The sequence below is a fragment of the Camelus dromedarius genome, chromosome 18 (assembly GCF_036321535.1).
Source record: "Camelus dromedarius isolate mCamDro1 chromosome 18, mCamDro1.pat, whole genome shotgun sequence".
NCBI classification, from domain to species: domain Eukaryota; kingdom Metazoa; phylum Chordata; class Mammalia; order Artiodactyla; family Camelidae; genus Camelus; species Camelus dromedarius.
Genome location: NC_087453.1, coordinates 43,968,450 through 43,982,236, shown reverse-complemented (window position 1 = coordinate 43,982,236; position 13,787 = coordinate 43,968,450). Strand labels below are relative to the sequence as shown.

At 48.5% G+C, this 13,787-nt stretch overlaps 1 protein-coding gene and 1 long non-coding RNA gene across 2 annotated transcripts; one reads left to right on the top strand and one right to left on the bottom strand.

Moving 5' to 3' along the window:
- Positions 1-3,985: 3,985 nt before the first annotated feature.
- On the bottom strand, positions 3,986-8,316 carry SCP2D1 (SCP2 sterol binding domain containing 1). Its single transcript, XM_010994898.3, has one exon. The coding sequence runs from the start codon at positions 4,659-4,661 to the stop codon at positions 4,191-4,193; it is 471 nt and encodes a 156-aa protein (XP_010993200.1). The 5' UTR covers positions 4,662-8,316; the 3' UTR covers positions 3,986-4,190.
- A 1,904-nt stretch (positions 8,317-10,220) lies between these two features.
- Positions 10,221-11,279, top strand: LOC116147435 (uncharacterized). Its single transcript, XR_004131029.2, has 2 exons — positions 10,221-10,323; positions 10,415-11,279. It is a non-coding gene; the product is annotated as an uncharacterized LOC116147435 (long non-coding RNA).
- Positions 11,280-13,787: the final 2,508 nt, after the last annotated feature.

Below are 13,787 nucleotides of genomic sequence, written 5' to 3'. Positions count from 1 at the left end.
AGATGTTTGGTGGCCCAGACAGGACGACGCTCATCCACAGCCAGGACCCAGGGCTAGAAAGCAGGAGGGACGCCAGAGCCATGGGGAGATGGCAACTGAATCAGGGCAGCTTCCCGGAGGAGGATCTGAAGGGCAGGCAGGACTTAGAGGGTAGACTCAGTCGGGGAGGTAGGCAGAATTACGGCCCCCAGGAAGATTTTACAGCCCAACCCCCAGAACCATGGGTAGGATGATACCTCACACCCATGGATGCACTGCCTGACTCCGTCAGCTGGGGCTGCCGTAACAGAGGCCCACAGACTGGGTGCCGTACACAGCAGGCACTTATTTCTCCAGTCTGGAGGCAGCAGGAATTCTGGGATCGGGGTGCCACGTGGCCAGGTTCTGGTGAGAGCTCTCCTCCTGGTTGGGAGGGAGAGGATCCTGGATTACCGGGCTGGGCCCAGTGTAAGCGTCCAAACCCTTCACCCAGCGGCAGACAAGAAGGCAGAGAGTTCAAAGAGATCTCAAGCCTGAGGAGGACTCCGTGCGGCTTTGCCACTCTGCAGAGGGAAGAATGCAGGGGGCTTTCCGGACCTGAGAGTGTCCCTGGCTGACAACCAGCAAGGAAACAGGGACCTCAGTGCTACAACCACGAGGAACTGAATTCAGCCACAACCCAAGTGAGCGGGAGCAGATTGTCCCCCCAGGCCCCCAGGTGAGAGCCCAGCCTTGATCTCAGGCCTGCTAGACGAGACGGAAGCAGAGGACCCAGCGAGCCCCGACACTCCTGGCCTGCAGACGCGGTGAGAGGGTCTTGTGACGCAGCTACAGGAAGCTAACCCAGGGCCACTCCATTAGGTGAGAGTAAGGCCAATACAGTGGGGAGCTGGGGTCACGAAGGCAAATACTCACAGGAGCCCCCGCAGAGCCGGCCCAGCTGGAGAAAACAACAGCGTGGACACGATGGTGGGGGGCCACCAGCACAGCCTGGGAGTCAAGGAGGCAGCGCGTAGGGCGGGCCTGGCCCGGCGGGAGAGCCCGCCGCACGCCCTGTCACCCAAGCCTGGCAGGAATAGGGCCCAGTGTGACCAAATAACCCAGCTCTTCAAGAAAATCCAGACATCCAATTTTTGTATAAAATATTCTCATTCACATTTTAAACACTGCTGGCCAACCTTGTGCAGCCTAAGCCACACAGAGATGTGGGTCTTGACCCAGATGTGACCTTCTGAGTGTCAGAGAAAAAGCAGGAGGTCCGGGACAGAGTGTGGAAGTCCCAAGTGTGGACTTCTTCAGGAGGCAACAGGGACCCAGTGTAAGTGCCCCTGTCCTCCCACCCAGAAGAGAAAGGGAACTCACACACGCAGAAGACCCACCTCCCCCAGTAACAGTGTGGGGCACCTGCTCCCAGCTCCCCAACAACCTGACGTTGTCAGGGCTATGGGTCCCTTGTCACACGAGCCGTGGAGGCCACAGCGGCTCAGTGACTGCCTGCGATTACACAGGTGTGACCTGGTGACTCTGGCTCAAAGCTGTGCTTCTGATTCCCAAACCTGCATCCTCCCAGCAGCCCCACGTGGCATCCTGGCATCTCGTGACTTGGTTCTTTTCATTGCAAAGGGGTTTGCTGTCTAGTTTCCCGGGCCAGGGCTCTTCTCCCCTCACTAGCAAACCAGCCTCTCTCCTCACTCAAGGCTCGGCTCTCCCTTCCAGCTCCCACCACAGCCCACCCCTACGGCACCTCCCCGCCCCCTCCATCCCAGCCTTTGGGACTCCATTCCTACTGCTCACCTGTAGCCCAGTCTCTCAGCTTCCCAGTTCCAAACTCCTGAGAAAGGAATCTAACTGGTCAGAGTCATGTTTCTGCCCCAAGTGACAAGGGTCACAGATCCCCGGTCAGGCTATGGGGTGGGCCTCCCTGTGGTCAGATGCCAGCCCAGCTGTGACCCTCGGTAACCCCTCTCCACCCCCCCACCCCATCTCTAACCCTTGCCTCAGGGTCAATCCCCAGAAGACCAACTCAGGGTATGAGCAGGACGACTCAGGGAACAGGTTGGGCAAGTCATGTCCCTAAAAGCAGCCCCCAAACGCCAGCTCCGCCGTGCCTGACTCTCATAAATACAGCTTGAGCACAGGTGTCTGGACCAGGCAAGGTAAGGGCTCCCAACAGTATCTGAAATCAGTCTGAAGCCGCCAAGACACACCGCACAGCCACAGGGCAGGGGCACCGCCAGCACCACCACACTGAGCGCCTACTGAACGACCCAGGTGAGCCAAGGAACCAGGGATTTCCCCGTGTCCCACTCCTGACCACGATTCCCGACCACGGAGCTGAGCGTCAGCTCAAGGACGGTCTCCTCACTGCCCTCAGAGAGAATGAGATTCTGTCAACAATGAGCCCTCGCTCTGCCTTGTCCTGGAGACTTTAGGAAGTCCTCTGCAGAGGCATCCAGATCAGTGAGGGGGAAGGCGGGCATGATGAGGTCAGAGGAGCAGGCTGAGAGAAGGATCGGGTTTTAAAGCCCCTTTATAAAGACTTCATTTTGAATGGAGAACAGCAGGCTTTTAAAACAGCATTATTGAACTTACGCTGACTCGTAACAAACTGCCTACGTGTGCGTGAAGTGTACAACGTGGTGTCTGACCGACACACACACCTGTGAAACCACGCCCACCATCAAGACGACCAAGGTACCCACCGCCCCGAGTCTCCTCCCGGCCATTTACAACGCCCCTTCCCGACCCCCTCCCCTCACTCCCTGTCCCACCTCCTGGCAACCACTGCTCTGTCAGTGCGTTTGCATTTTCCACTGTGACATGAATGGGCTCGTCCGTGGTGCCCTCCGGCTTCTTTCACTCGGCTAAGTTCGGACGCCGTCGTCTTGTTGCGGGCACATCAAGAATTCACCTCGTCTTACAGCTGAGTAGTGCTCCAGGATGTGACAGACCAGTCCGCTCACCTGCCGATGGACACCTGTCCTATTTCCAGTTTGGGGCGATCACGAACATGCATGTATAAATGTTTGTGCCTGTGCGTATGCTTTCCTCTTGGGAAAACACCTAGGCGAGGAATGGCTGGGCCCTTTGGTAGGCATGCGCTTGAGCGTGGCCATTTTAATGAAGCCTCCGCACGGGTCTCAGTGGGCCGACGCTGCGTGTATTTAACCTACGCTGATCACGTGGTAACGAATGACCTACACACTCACCCACGAGGAGGCCACATCGGGCGGCAGCTGCTTCATTCCAGTCCTCCCCACGCGTGGAGAGGGTTCCCAGAAGGGAAAATCTCCCAGCTTGACCTTTGATTTTGTAAAATGCTCAGTGCACAAACTCCTGACACTCCAGAAACGGCCCCCAAGAGGGCTATGTCATCTGTCTGCAGGAGGTCCTTTAAAACTGGCAGCATCTTACTGGTCTAGAGCAGAGTGGTTATGATCAACACTGAGGCTGCGGATGAACCAGAGTGGGAGCTCTGCGAGGGTGGTCCCATCGGCATCACCTGGGAACTTGCTGGGAACGTGTATCTCCCGGGTCTACACCCAGAGCTAAGACTCTGAGGGGGTCCCAGCAGTCTGGGTTCCCCCAGCCTTCCAAGTAATCCGATGCACGTTCTGGATTAAGAACCAGTAGCCTAAAACACCTTTCAGGCCCTCTGACTCCCCTGGAATTAAACCCGTCAGAAGTCATGCTGTGCCAGGAGCGCAGGCCCTCTATGGCCCTGTTCCACCCACACGGCTGGGGCGCACCCCTGCCGGGAGCTGCGCAAGCCCGTGTTAGAGTCTCCTCGAAGGACCGAGCTACCAATGGGAATGCAGACCTGCCCAAGGACGGTCACCACTTCCTTCCCAAAGCACCCGACTGAAAACAAAACAAAGTTTCAGGAAATCAATCATCGGAGCATTTAACTCCAACTGTCAAAACCACGCATTTCTCTAACTGGGGCTTTGACCCTACCACATGATGGCATAAATGAATCTAAGAAAAGAAAAAGACAAAGATTTTGGGTAATACACTCCAACACTCTTTACTGCTCTAGAACCCTCACTCCAAATTTACATATCAGCAGGAAAATTAATCAAACTTGAATAGGAAGAATTTGAGTAAAAATATTGAATACTTTTTGTTTTAATCTTCAGTTTAAGCATGACTTCTGCTCAACATTCTAATCAGAGAGAAGTTCTGATCACTTCCTTGGTAGTTTTGTATGCTTAATATTTAGCCCAGTCTTTGAAAACCCTCTCCAGCTTCTGGCCAAGCAGAACTTTGCCACTCACTTTGAACTTGCCGGCAAGGAAAGCCTTCTGAGGGTTCATTTTGCCCAAAACCAACTCCATAAAGACAGGCTCCGGGATTGTGAAGACAGTGTCTGCTGGGAGCCTGGCGGGTCCTGGGTACGTGTCCCCAGAACCAGTCTTCAGATCGATGGTCCACTGCAGAATGATCTTCCCATCCTTGGTGATGTCCAGCTGAAAGATGGCATTGACTTTCTTTACCAGTTGGGCCCCCTCCTCTTTGATGTGATGGCTGATGTCCTCGAACACGGAGAAGCTCTGGAATTCTGACAGCTTGAGAGGGTGTGGCACGGCAGGTTCCTGAGCTGGACCCAGTTCCTTGAACTGGCCTGCCTGAGGCCCATCCCCTGCTTTGATCTTCGGTTGATGGTCAATTCTTTTCCACATCTTACTGTGGTGGTCCTATTGACTCTGCCGTCTGGTCTGTGAGCAGCTGTAGCCAGATTAATATCCGCAGGTCAGATTGTGACATCAAAGGTAAGGCCAAGTGGGGAATGAGGCTGGTGTGTGTGCTGCAGCCTTACTGGCCAAACAGATGCTAAAATGTGACATGGGGTGAGAGCTCAGACAGGTCATTGTGAGGCAGATCCACACCAACCCCCCCAAAACTACAAGGTCTCCACAAGCCCAGAAAGGTCTGGACTCCATGCTGGGAATAAGGGAAACTAGCCACAGAAAGTTCTATGGTGACATGAGCTCTGTCTTTCCAACAATGCTAAGTGAGAGAACAGTTATTCTGATTCCTTCAAAAGTGGACAACCCTTAAGGCACAGGTGCTGGTGCGGCTTCACCCGCCTGCTGGTGGGGTGGGAAATGCTTTTAGAGCAAAACAGCTGGTTGGAGGAGGAACCAGCACCAGGGCCTGCATCAGAAAGCTTCCAGAAGCACAGTGAGAGGGAAAGAAAGAAGAAAGAAAAAAAGAAAGAAAGAAAAGGAAGAAAAGAAAAGAAAAGAAAAGAAAAGAAAAGAAAAGAAAGAAAGAAAGAAAGAAAGAAAGAAAGAAAGAAAGAAAGAAAGAAAGAAAGAAAGAAAGAAAGAAAGAAAGAAAGAAAGAAAAGAAAAGAAAAGAAAAGAAAAGAAAGAAAGAAAGAAAATAGCCCTAAGGTCGGCAGAAGATGCTGCTGGTGTCACATGGAACCGCATGTAACAGCACAGCCCTTACTCTGCGCCGAGGCCCCGCTGCAGTACTGTGCATGTATTCACACTTAATTAACTAAATTAACATTTAATCCTCATGATAACCGTCTGAGCTGTACACCAGCTGGGTACCTCGTTTTACAGACAAGGAAACTGAGGCAAGCAGAAATGAGGTGACTTTCCAAAGTCGCACAGCCGGCAAGCAGGATGGCCAGGTATGAACAGAGGCAGAGTGACCCCAGAACCCACTTCCAGTCTGCCTGATGCTTTCTCACAGTTAGGTCGAGGCTGTTCGGCAGAAGTGATCTGATGTCCCGCTCAGTGCATCACACCGGGGCACACGGTGCCAGCCAGGCCCCTCACTGGGGCCGCTGCCCTTGGCCACATGGTCAAGGTGCTGCCCACCGGGTCTCTCCCCCGCAGAGCTGCTGCTGCTCCCTTTGTAATGAATCAGCGTCTTGCGGGGAGATACTCTGAGGCTTTGCAAATATCCTGTTTCGTGTGTCATACTTCACTCCACAGCCTCTGCAGCCGCCCATGGTCCATCAGTGTGATGTGTGCTAAAGGGTCATTTTCTAGTCCAGTCACCCCCTTTAGCCTGAACAGCTGGAATTCTGCTCTAAGGATGAGCTTTCCCTTCCGCCTCCATTTCTGTCTCTGTTTAATCACTTATTTATCTCAGCATGGACTGATGGATATTTATTTTATTCTCTGGGTCATAATCTATTATGATGATTATTTTCTTGCTTGAAGTGAACCAGATTGAGCCACTGGGATCTCCATCAAGTTGGCACCTGTGTCCTTTCCAGACCACACTGCTCTCATATGTAAGTGAAATTACATTTAATAGAGCTGCCAGTAGCTCTGTTCTCTCTGGGAGGATCAGAAAATACAACAGGCTTCCTCTGGCACATGATGGATGAGCTGGGGGAACTGCTAACGCAGAGCAGATAAAACAGAACCCAGCGAGCTCCCAAACCCAGGCTTACCCTGAGGCCACCAGGTATGGGCAACAAGGGCACTCAAAGTTCAAAATGAAGAAGCAGGCAGTTCCCCAGTGGGCACGCTGTCAGCAGCCAATAGAGAACCGAGCCCCAGGGCTGCCATACCCACTTTTCCCGAAGGGCAGGTTGTCCCTTCTGAATTGTTCAGATGAGTCCCCAACTGGGCTGCCGCTCCCGCCTCAGTGTGTCAGAGGGGAATGCAGCTCCACAGCCCACGCACATCCCCTTCCTGAGTTTCCATCTTTACCACTGAAGGAATCCCACTATGAATGGCCAGCACGCACATGGGAAGGTGCATTCTCCCATCAACATCACTAGTCCCTGGGACACGCAAATGAAAACTATGATGATACATCACACACACACACACACACACACACACACACACACACACACAACTGTAACTGTGTGCGGTGACAGATGCTATGGAAATTTACTGTGGTGATCATTTCACAATATATACAAAAACCAAACCAGTATGTTGTACACCTAAAACTAATATAGTGTCAATTATACCTTAATTTTAAAAGATGAGCAAACATGAATTAGAAGAATTAATTTTGTTAAAGTGGCCATACTATCCAAAGCAATCTACAGATTTAATGTGATCCCTATCAAATTACCCAGGACATTTTTCACAGAACTAGAACAAATAATCCTAAAACTTACATGGAATTACAAAAGATCCAGAATTGCCAAGCATCACTGAAGAAAAAGAATGAATCTGGGAAGAATAACCCTCTCAGACTTCAGACAACACTACAGAGCTACAGTAATCAAAACAGCATGGTATTGGTACAAAAACAGACCTATGGATCAATGGAACAGGATAGAGAGCCCAGATATAAACCCACAAACTTTTGGTCAATTAATCTTCTACAAAGGAGGCAAGAACATACAATGCAATAAAAATGGTCTCTTCTGCAAATGGTGCTGGGAAAACTGGACAGCAGCATATAAATCAGTGAAGTTAGAATACTCCCTCACACCATACACAAAAATAAACTCAAAATGGCTTAAAGACTTAAATGTAAGACAAGACACTATAAGCCTCTTAGAAGAAAACATAAGTAAAACATTATCCAACATAAATCTCAGCAATGTTCTGCCAGGGCAATCTACCCAAGCAATATAAATAAAGGCAAAAACAAACAAATGAGACCTAATTAAACTTATAAACTTTTGCACAGCAAAGGAAACCATAAGCACAACAAAAAGACAACCTACAGAATGTGAGAAAATATTTGCAAAAGATGCAACCAACAAGGGGTTAATTTCCAGAATATACAAACAGCTCATACGACTCAATAAGAAAAAAACAAACAACCCAATCCAAAAATGGGTAGAAGACCTAAACAAGCAATTCTCCAATGAAGACACATGAATGGCCAATAGGCACATGAAAAATGCTCAATAACACTAATTATCAGAGAAATGCAAATCAAAACTACTCTGGTATCACCTCACAGCAGTCAGAATGACCATCATTCAAAAGTCCACAAATGAGAAATGCCAGAAAGGGTGTGGAGAAAAGGGAACCCCCCTACACTGCTGGTGGGAACGCAGTTTGGTGTAGCCACTGTGGAAAACAGTATGGAGATTCCTCAAAAGACTAAAAATAGACTTACCATATGACCCAGCAATCCCACTTCTGGACATATATCCAGAAGGAACCCTAATTCAAAAAGACACATGCATCCCAATGTTCACAGCAGCACTATTTACAACAGCAAAGATATGGAAACAGCCTAATGTCCATCAACAGATGACTGGATAAAGAAGTTGTGGTTTATACAATGGAATACTACTCAGCCATAAAAAGAATAAAATAATGTCATTTGCAGCAACATGGATGGCCCTGGAGAACGTCATTCTAAGTGACGTAAGCCAGAAAGAGAAAGAAAAATCCACATGATATCACTCATATGTGGAATCTAAAAGAAAAAAAAGACAAACTTATTTATGAAACAGAAACAGACTTACAGACATAGAAAACAAACTTACGGTTACCAGGAGGGGAAGTGGGTAGGAAGGGATAACTTGAGAGTTCAAGATTTGCGGGTACTTACTACTATATATAAAATACATAAACAACAAATTCATACTGAATAGCACAGGGAGCTATATTCAATATCTTGTGGTAACTTATGGTGAAAAAGAATATGAAGAAGAATGTATGTATGTTCATGTCTGACTGAGGCATTGTGCTGTACACCAGAAACTGACACAACATTGTAAACTGACTGTATTTCAATAAAAATAGATATTAAAAAAAAAAGAATACCTCTTTTATAACTGCTGTCAGAAACAAAAGGCATATTCTTTTACTGCCCTGTATCATTCAGAATGCTTTCAGCTATAAGTATCAAAAACAGCCACAACTCAAAGGGTTTCAACAGTAAGGGGAATCATCTCCCATTAAAGAAGTCCTGAGGCAGGGCTAGAAGGGACCATCGGCACACTCAGAACTGAGGGTTTTCCCAGGACACAGGACTTTTAGTACTGTGAGTGAACGATGCTGCCTGACATGTCAGTAAACAGTATCAAGCCACTACGGCTGCCCTCAACGGTGAGTCCTGGGGAACACCGGATGGAGAAAAACGGGCTGCCTGCTGCCAAGCCCTCAGCCATTGCAGTGACCCCTAATGATGCACCCTGAGGGGACACAGGATGGGAAAGACAGGACACTGTCCCTAGATACAGGGTGTAGCAAAGGCATGATTTCAGTGAGCCCAGACTGTTGCACCTGCCCACACATAGAAAACGGCTGAATTCCTTAACTTGAGATATCTGGTTTTCTTAATTAAAGAATTAAACAGTAATTAAACAGTAATCTTTTGATGTTCCAACTACCTGGTCTGCGTTATAAGAACTCCTATATATCCTGGCTCCTCCCTTACCTCTTTGGAGCAGTCCCTGAGAGCTATTTGAGAGGCTATTTTCCTGCGCTTCAAGTCCTCAGAAAATCCACAGAATAAAATAATTACCAACTTTTAAGTTATGCATTTTTTTCAGTCGACAGTACTAAAGGCGAGAAGTCCCAGGCAAAAGGAAGGAGTTAGCTACTCCAGGGCTGGTTCCTTGAGCAGCCCAGTGAGTCTCCAAGGACCCAAGGTCCCTCCTTCCACCCTGCTGCACGTTTCTCTAAGGCCAGTGACCCCTGTGGCACACCACCTTAGGGCAACATTCAGTAGAAAAACAACAAAAAGAGCCATTTTCTCCTACACTTAACTCTTTACTGGAAGGGGCTATTCTCCCCTCAGTGACTTCGCCCCATCTCACTGGCCAGGACGGTGGCCGTTACCCTTGCCAGGGTCGGCTCAGGTTCACCAAGTCACCGTTGAGGCCAGACTCGGCCGCTCTCCCTAACCTCGCTACGTGGTGGAGTGTGGAACCAAACCAGGATGTTGGGAAGGAAAAGGAGGAGCCAGCAGTCAGAGCTGCACACCCTCTGAGGTGAGTGTATCCACTCAGGGTTCAAGCGAGAGACAGCAGAACGGGGCACCTGCTACAGGGGTGCGACCTTCCGCGTGTGCGGGAGGAGGCTGGCGACACGCTTATGCGCGGCTGGGCCTGTGTCAGCGGCCGGGCTGAGGCGGCGGGGCGGCAGCCAGGCCCAGACGTCGGGGGAGCGGACGGCAGCCGGACGGAGCCCACCGGGACGCCGCAACCACCAGACAGCACCGGTCCCCGCACTCGCCCTTCGCGGGGAGGACGACGCTCGTGTTGCGTCACTTCCGCCCCCCAAGGATCGCGAGAAGTCCGCGCTGCGCCAACCCGGAAGTCCACGGGGAGAGGGATTCTGGGAGACGTAGTTCCTGCTTCTCTACGTTGTCCCTGAACGGAGCCGGGAGCTGAGTGTGGCTTTGATGTTTAGAAACAGCCTAGTTAAAAACCGCAAGCTAAGTGTAAGTGGTCGAATAGGCTGAGCACTGGCATTCAGCTGCTGTGGAGGAAGTGTCGTTTTTTTCTTATTTAGTTTCATTTTTTCCCACTCAGTGCTGTGGACTCCGGTCGCCCAGGCTGGGCAGAGCCAAGAGGAAGGACAACGTGCCAGGCCTGGCCGTCACTCCCGCTACGCGCCCGCGGTGTGGACGCCGTGTTATGAGGCCTGTGAAGGATAAACCACCGACGACCCCTGGAGAAAAGTCAGATGCCGTGAATCCTAAGAGCTGGGTCAGCCCCTACATTTTACTGAACTCAGCAAATAAACAGCACTGTGCCTATGGGACAAATCTTGATAAATTTCCTCAGCAATTTTGAAAGATTTATCAACCCTAAACCGGGGGAGAGGCGGGGATGAAAACCGAAGAACAAGGTCTCTGACAGACAAGCCGTTTCAGCAGGATGTTTGGTACAAGTGTATTATTCAGCAGTGGTTACTGTAACTGTATACACATCACAGAAGCCAAAATTTTGAAGGTAAAGAGAGTCTGCAAAGATCCTGTGTAACTATTCATTTAAATATGAGGATCCTTACTGATAGACACAACACGGATGAATATCAAAAATGTTATGTCAAAAGACTACATAGTCTATAACTCAATTTTAAAAAGTTAAAAAAAAAGACTACATAGTATATAATCCATTTATATGAAGTTCTAAAACTGGCAAAACTAATCTATAATGAAAAAAATCAAAATAGTCTTTACCCTGAGGTGTAGGGATGAGATTACCTAGGAAAGGACATGAAGAAACTTTCAGGGTTGATGGGTATATGTATTTGTCAAAAGTCTCCATGTGGAGAAGTGTACTGATAGCTGCAATCTGTTTTGAAATGTATTTTAAAAATAAGATAGATTGGTGGATGGATAGAAGGATGAAGAGGTAGACACGTAACAAAATAAATACAGCAAAATGTTAATTTTGTAGAGTCTAGTTGGTGGGTATATGAGTGTTCATGGTTCAGCCCAGTATTGAATTGTAGGTAGATGTCAACATACTGACCAGGGAAGAGATGGGGGGTGGGGGGAAGCCATTAGAAAAAAAGATTCATGAAAGTTACGGTTATTAAAAGGATGACATCAACAGGCAGGGAAGACTTTCAGAACATATAGTGTGGTTCACTCTATTCTTTTTCAAATACATGAAATACAATCACTCTGTTAAATTCAGTTCCTCTCATAGTTACTGGGTGCTTGCTATGTGACAATTTCAAGCTGAACACTTTCGTAAATTTTGTTCGCAGCACACCAAGAATCTCTCTCTACCTATTTTCCATTCAATGGCCCTGTATCTGTCAGCTATAACATAACGTGCTGCATAACAAACCACCACAAAACTGAGAAGCTCACAACAATAAGCAAATATTTCTTGCTTACATGGTGGCAAAGAGGCTAGGGGTTAGCCAATCTAGGCAGGGCTCCATGGGGCTAGGCTCCAGGCCGCAGGTGTCCCTCATTCTCCTTGACCAGCAGGCCCCCTGGGGCATGTTCTTCTCATGCCAAAGACTGCAAACAAGAAGGCAAGAGCTCCTGCACAAGTACATGTTGCTCACGTTTCTGCTAGCCAAAGCAAGTAACACAACTAATCCAAATAGTCACAGGCCCCCATACACCGAGATCTGGAAATGGAGGATTCACCGCCAGCTCTTTTTGTATCACTGCAAGAGATTCTGGGGCTGCCTTGTTCCCAGGGCCTAGTGACGTGAAACCTCTGTCTACTTGGCTGGGCTCTCCACGTCTCCCGCTGCACGGTAAAAACCATCTCGAGTGTGTGACTAGATCCACGCAAGTGAACTGTTCTGTTTTGCCTCCTCAGCTTCCCTCAAGGTAGAACCCAAGGGGACAGCTAGAAACATTGGGCCAAGAGAAGGAATACAGGCCACTTGTTTCTCTGCTTTTGGAGAAGTCAATTAGAGTTTCAATTTCCACTGTTAAATGTCACCTTTTTACAATTTCCTGGAGGAGAGCTGGCAGCTCTGTCATTAAGGGAGGGAAAAAAAACTTTCAAGGAAAGGCTTATTGTCTAAAAAGACACAGAAGGGTCCAGAGATTAAAGGACCCTCTCAGGCTGTCTGAGTTTCCCAGAGCTCTCAGTTTCTATTTTGAGCTGAACATTTAGCTTCCCCTGTAGCCTCCAGTGAGCCTTTTCAGCCTCCCTGCACCACTCTCCTACCATTTGCAGAAAGCGATAATAAGCCTTGTTGTTGGGCGGTGCATACGGAGTGCTCTGGGGAGCTCGGAGGGAAGGTGGGCTTCTCGAGGGGAAAGCTGTCAGCATGCTTTGTCCTGATCTCCAGATATCCTCGGTGTCTGGTACCCCTCATTAGAGCATCTGGTCCTTTCTCAGAGAAGTCAGATGAAACCCAGAATAAATGGAGCAAAGAGGCTCCCTCTTCTTGCTTCTGCCGCAAAGGAGATATGTCAAGCTGAGTGATGAACGATTTCTCTTCTTCACTTGCTAACACTTTGTACCCTATTTTCAAATTAAGGAGCACATTGTTGGCACGCGGGAAAGGGTAAACACTCCCACTTCATCGCTGCAGTCACTAATTTGGTGCTTTATCACATTTTCTGTGCAGGGAACGTTTTGTCCACAAAACCCTTCCTCCACAGAGCTGAGTGAGATTTTGAGAGCATCTCATGTTTCTAAACTTAGATCATAAATCAGTCTCCTGCCTGTAGGGTGGTGTTGCCCCTGATAAGACCCCCATCTGTTAATTGCCTGCAACTTACTTTGAAATGCATCAAAAAATAAGGACTGCTGCATTTTTTTTTAATTCTTTAAAAATGTTTTCCATTTTCAACTATAGAGGGACCCATTTTCTCCCTCCCCTGGTATTTCACCCTCATCTACAGGACATCAGAGTATTAGGAGGCGGGGAGACGGGCAGCTGGGACTCTCACAATGTGGCCAGCGGGAGCTCCAAACGGTTCCACTCTGAAAAACAGTCTTCAGTGTCTAAAATCGCTAAGCATTTTGGCGGCTCTATCTCTAGAGGCGGAGTAGCTGGGGCCCAGAAGATAGCTCCAGGGACATATCAGTCAGAAATACACATATTAGAATGGTTTTAATCAGCCAAATCTGGCAGCTACACACATGCCCATCAACAGTAGAATAGGTAAGTAAATCACAGGGTATTCACAGAGCAGGATACCAAACAGCAAAGAGAATTAACCATCTGCATCTATACACAACATAGGGAAACTCACAAGCACAATTTTGAGCAAAAGAAGCCAGATCCAAAGAGAGAGGGGGAGAGAGAGAGGGATTCATACGGCTTCTAGAGGGCTGGTAATTTTCTGATTTGTGATCTGGTGTTTTATATGTGTTTTTAATTTGAGGAAAATGTACTGAGCCACACGTTTATGATGTGTGCTCTTCTCTATAGGTATAGTTTGCTTCAACGAGAGGTTTTAAAAATATATGC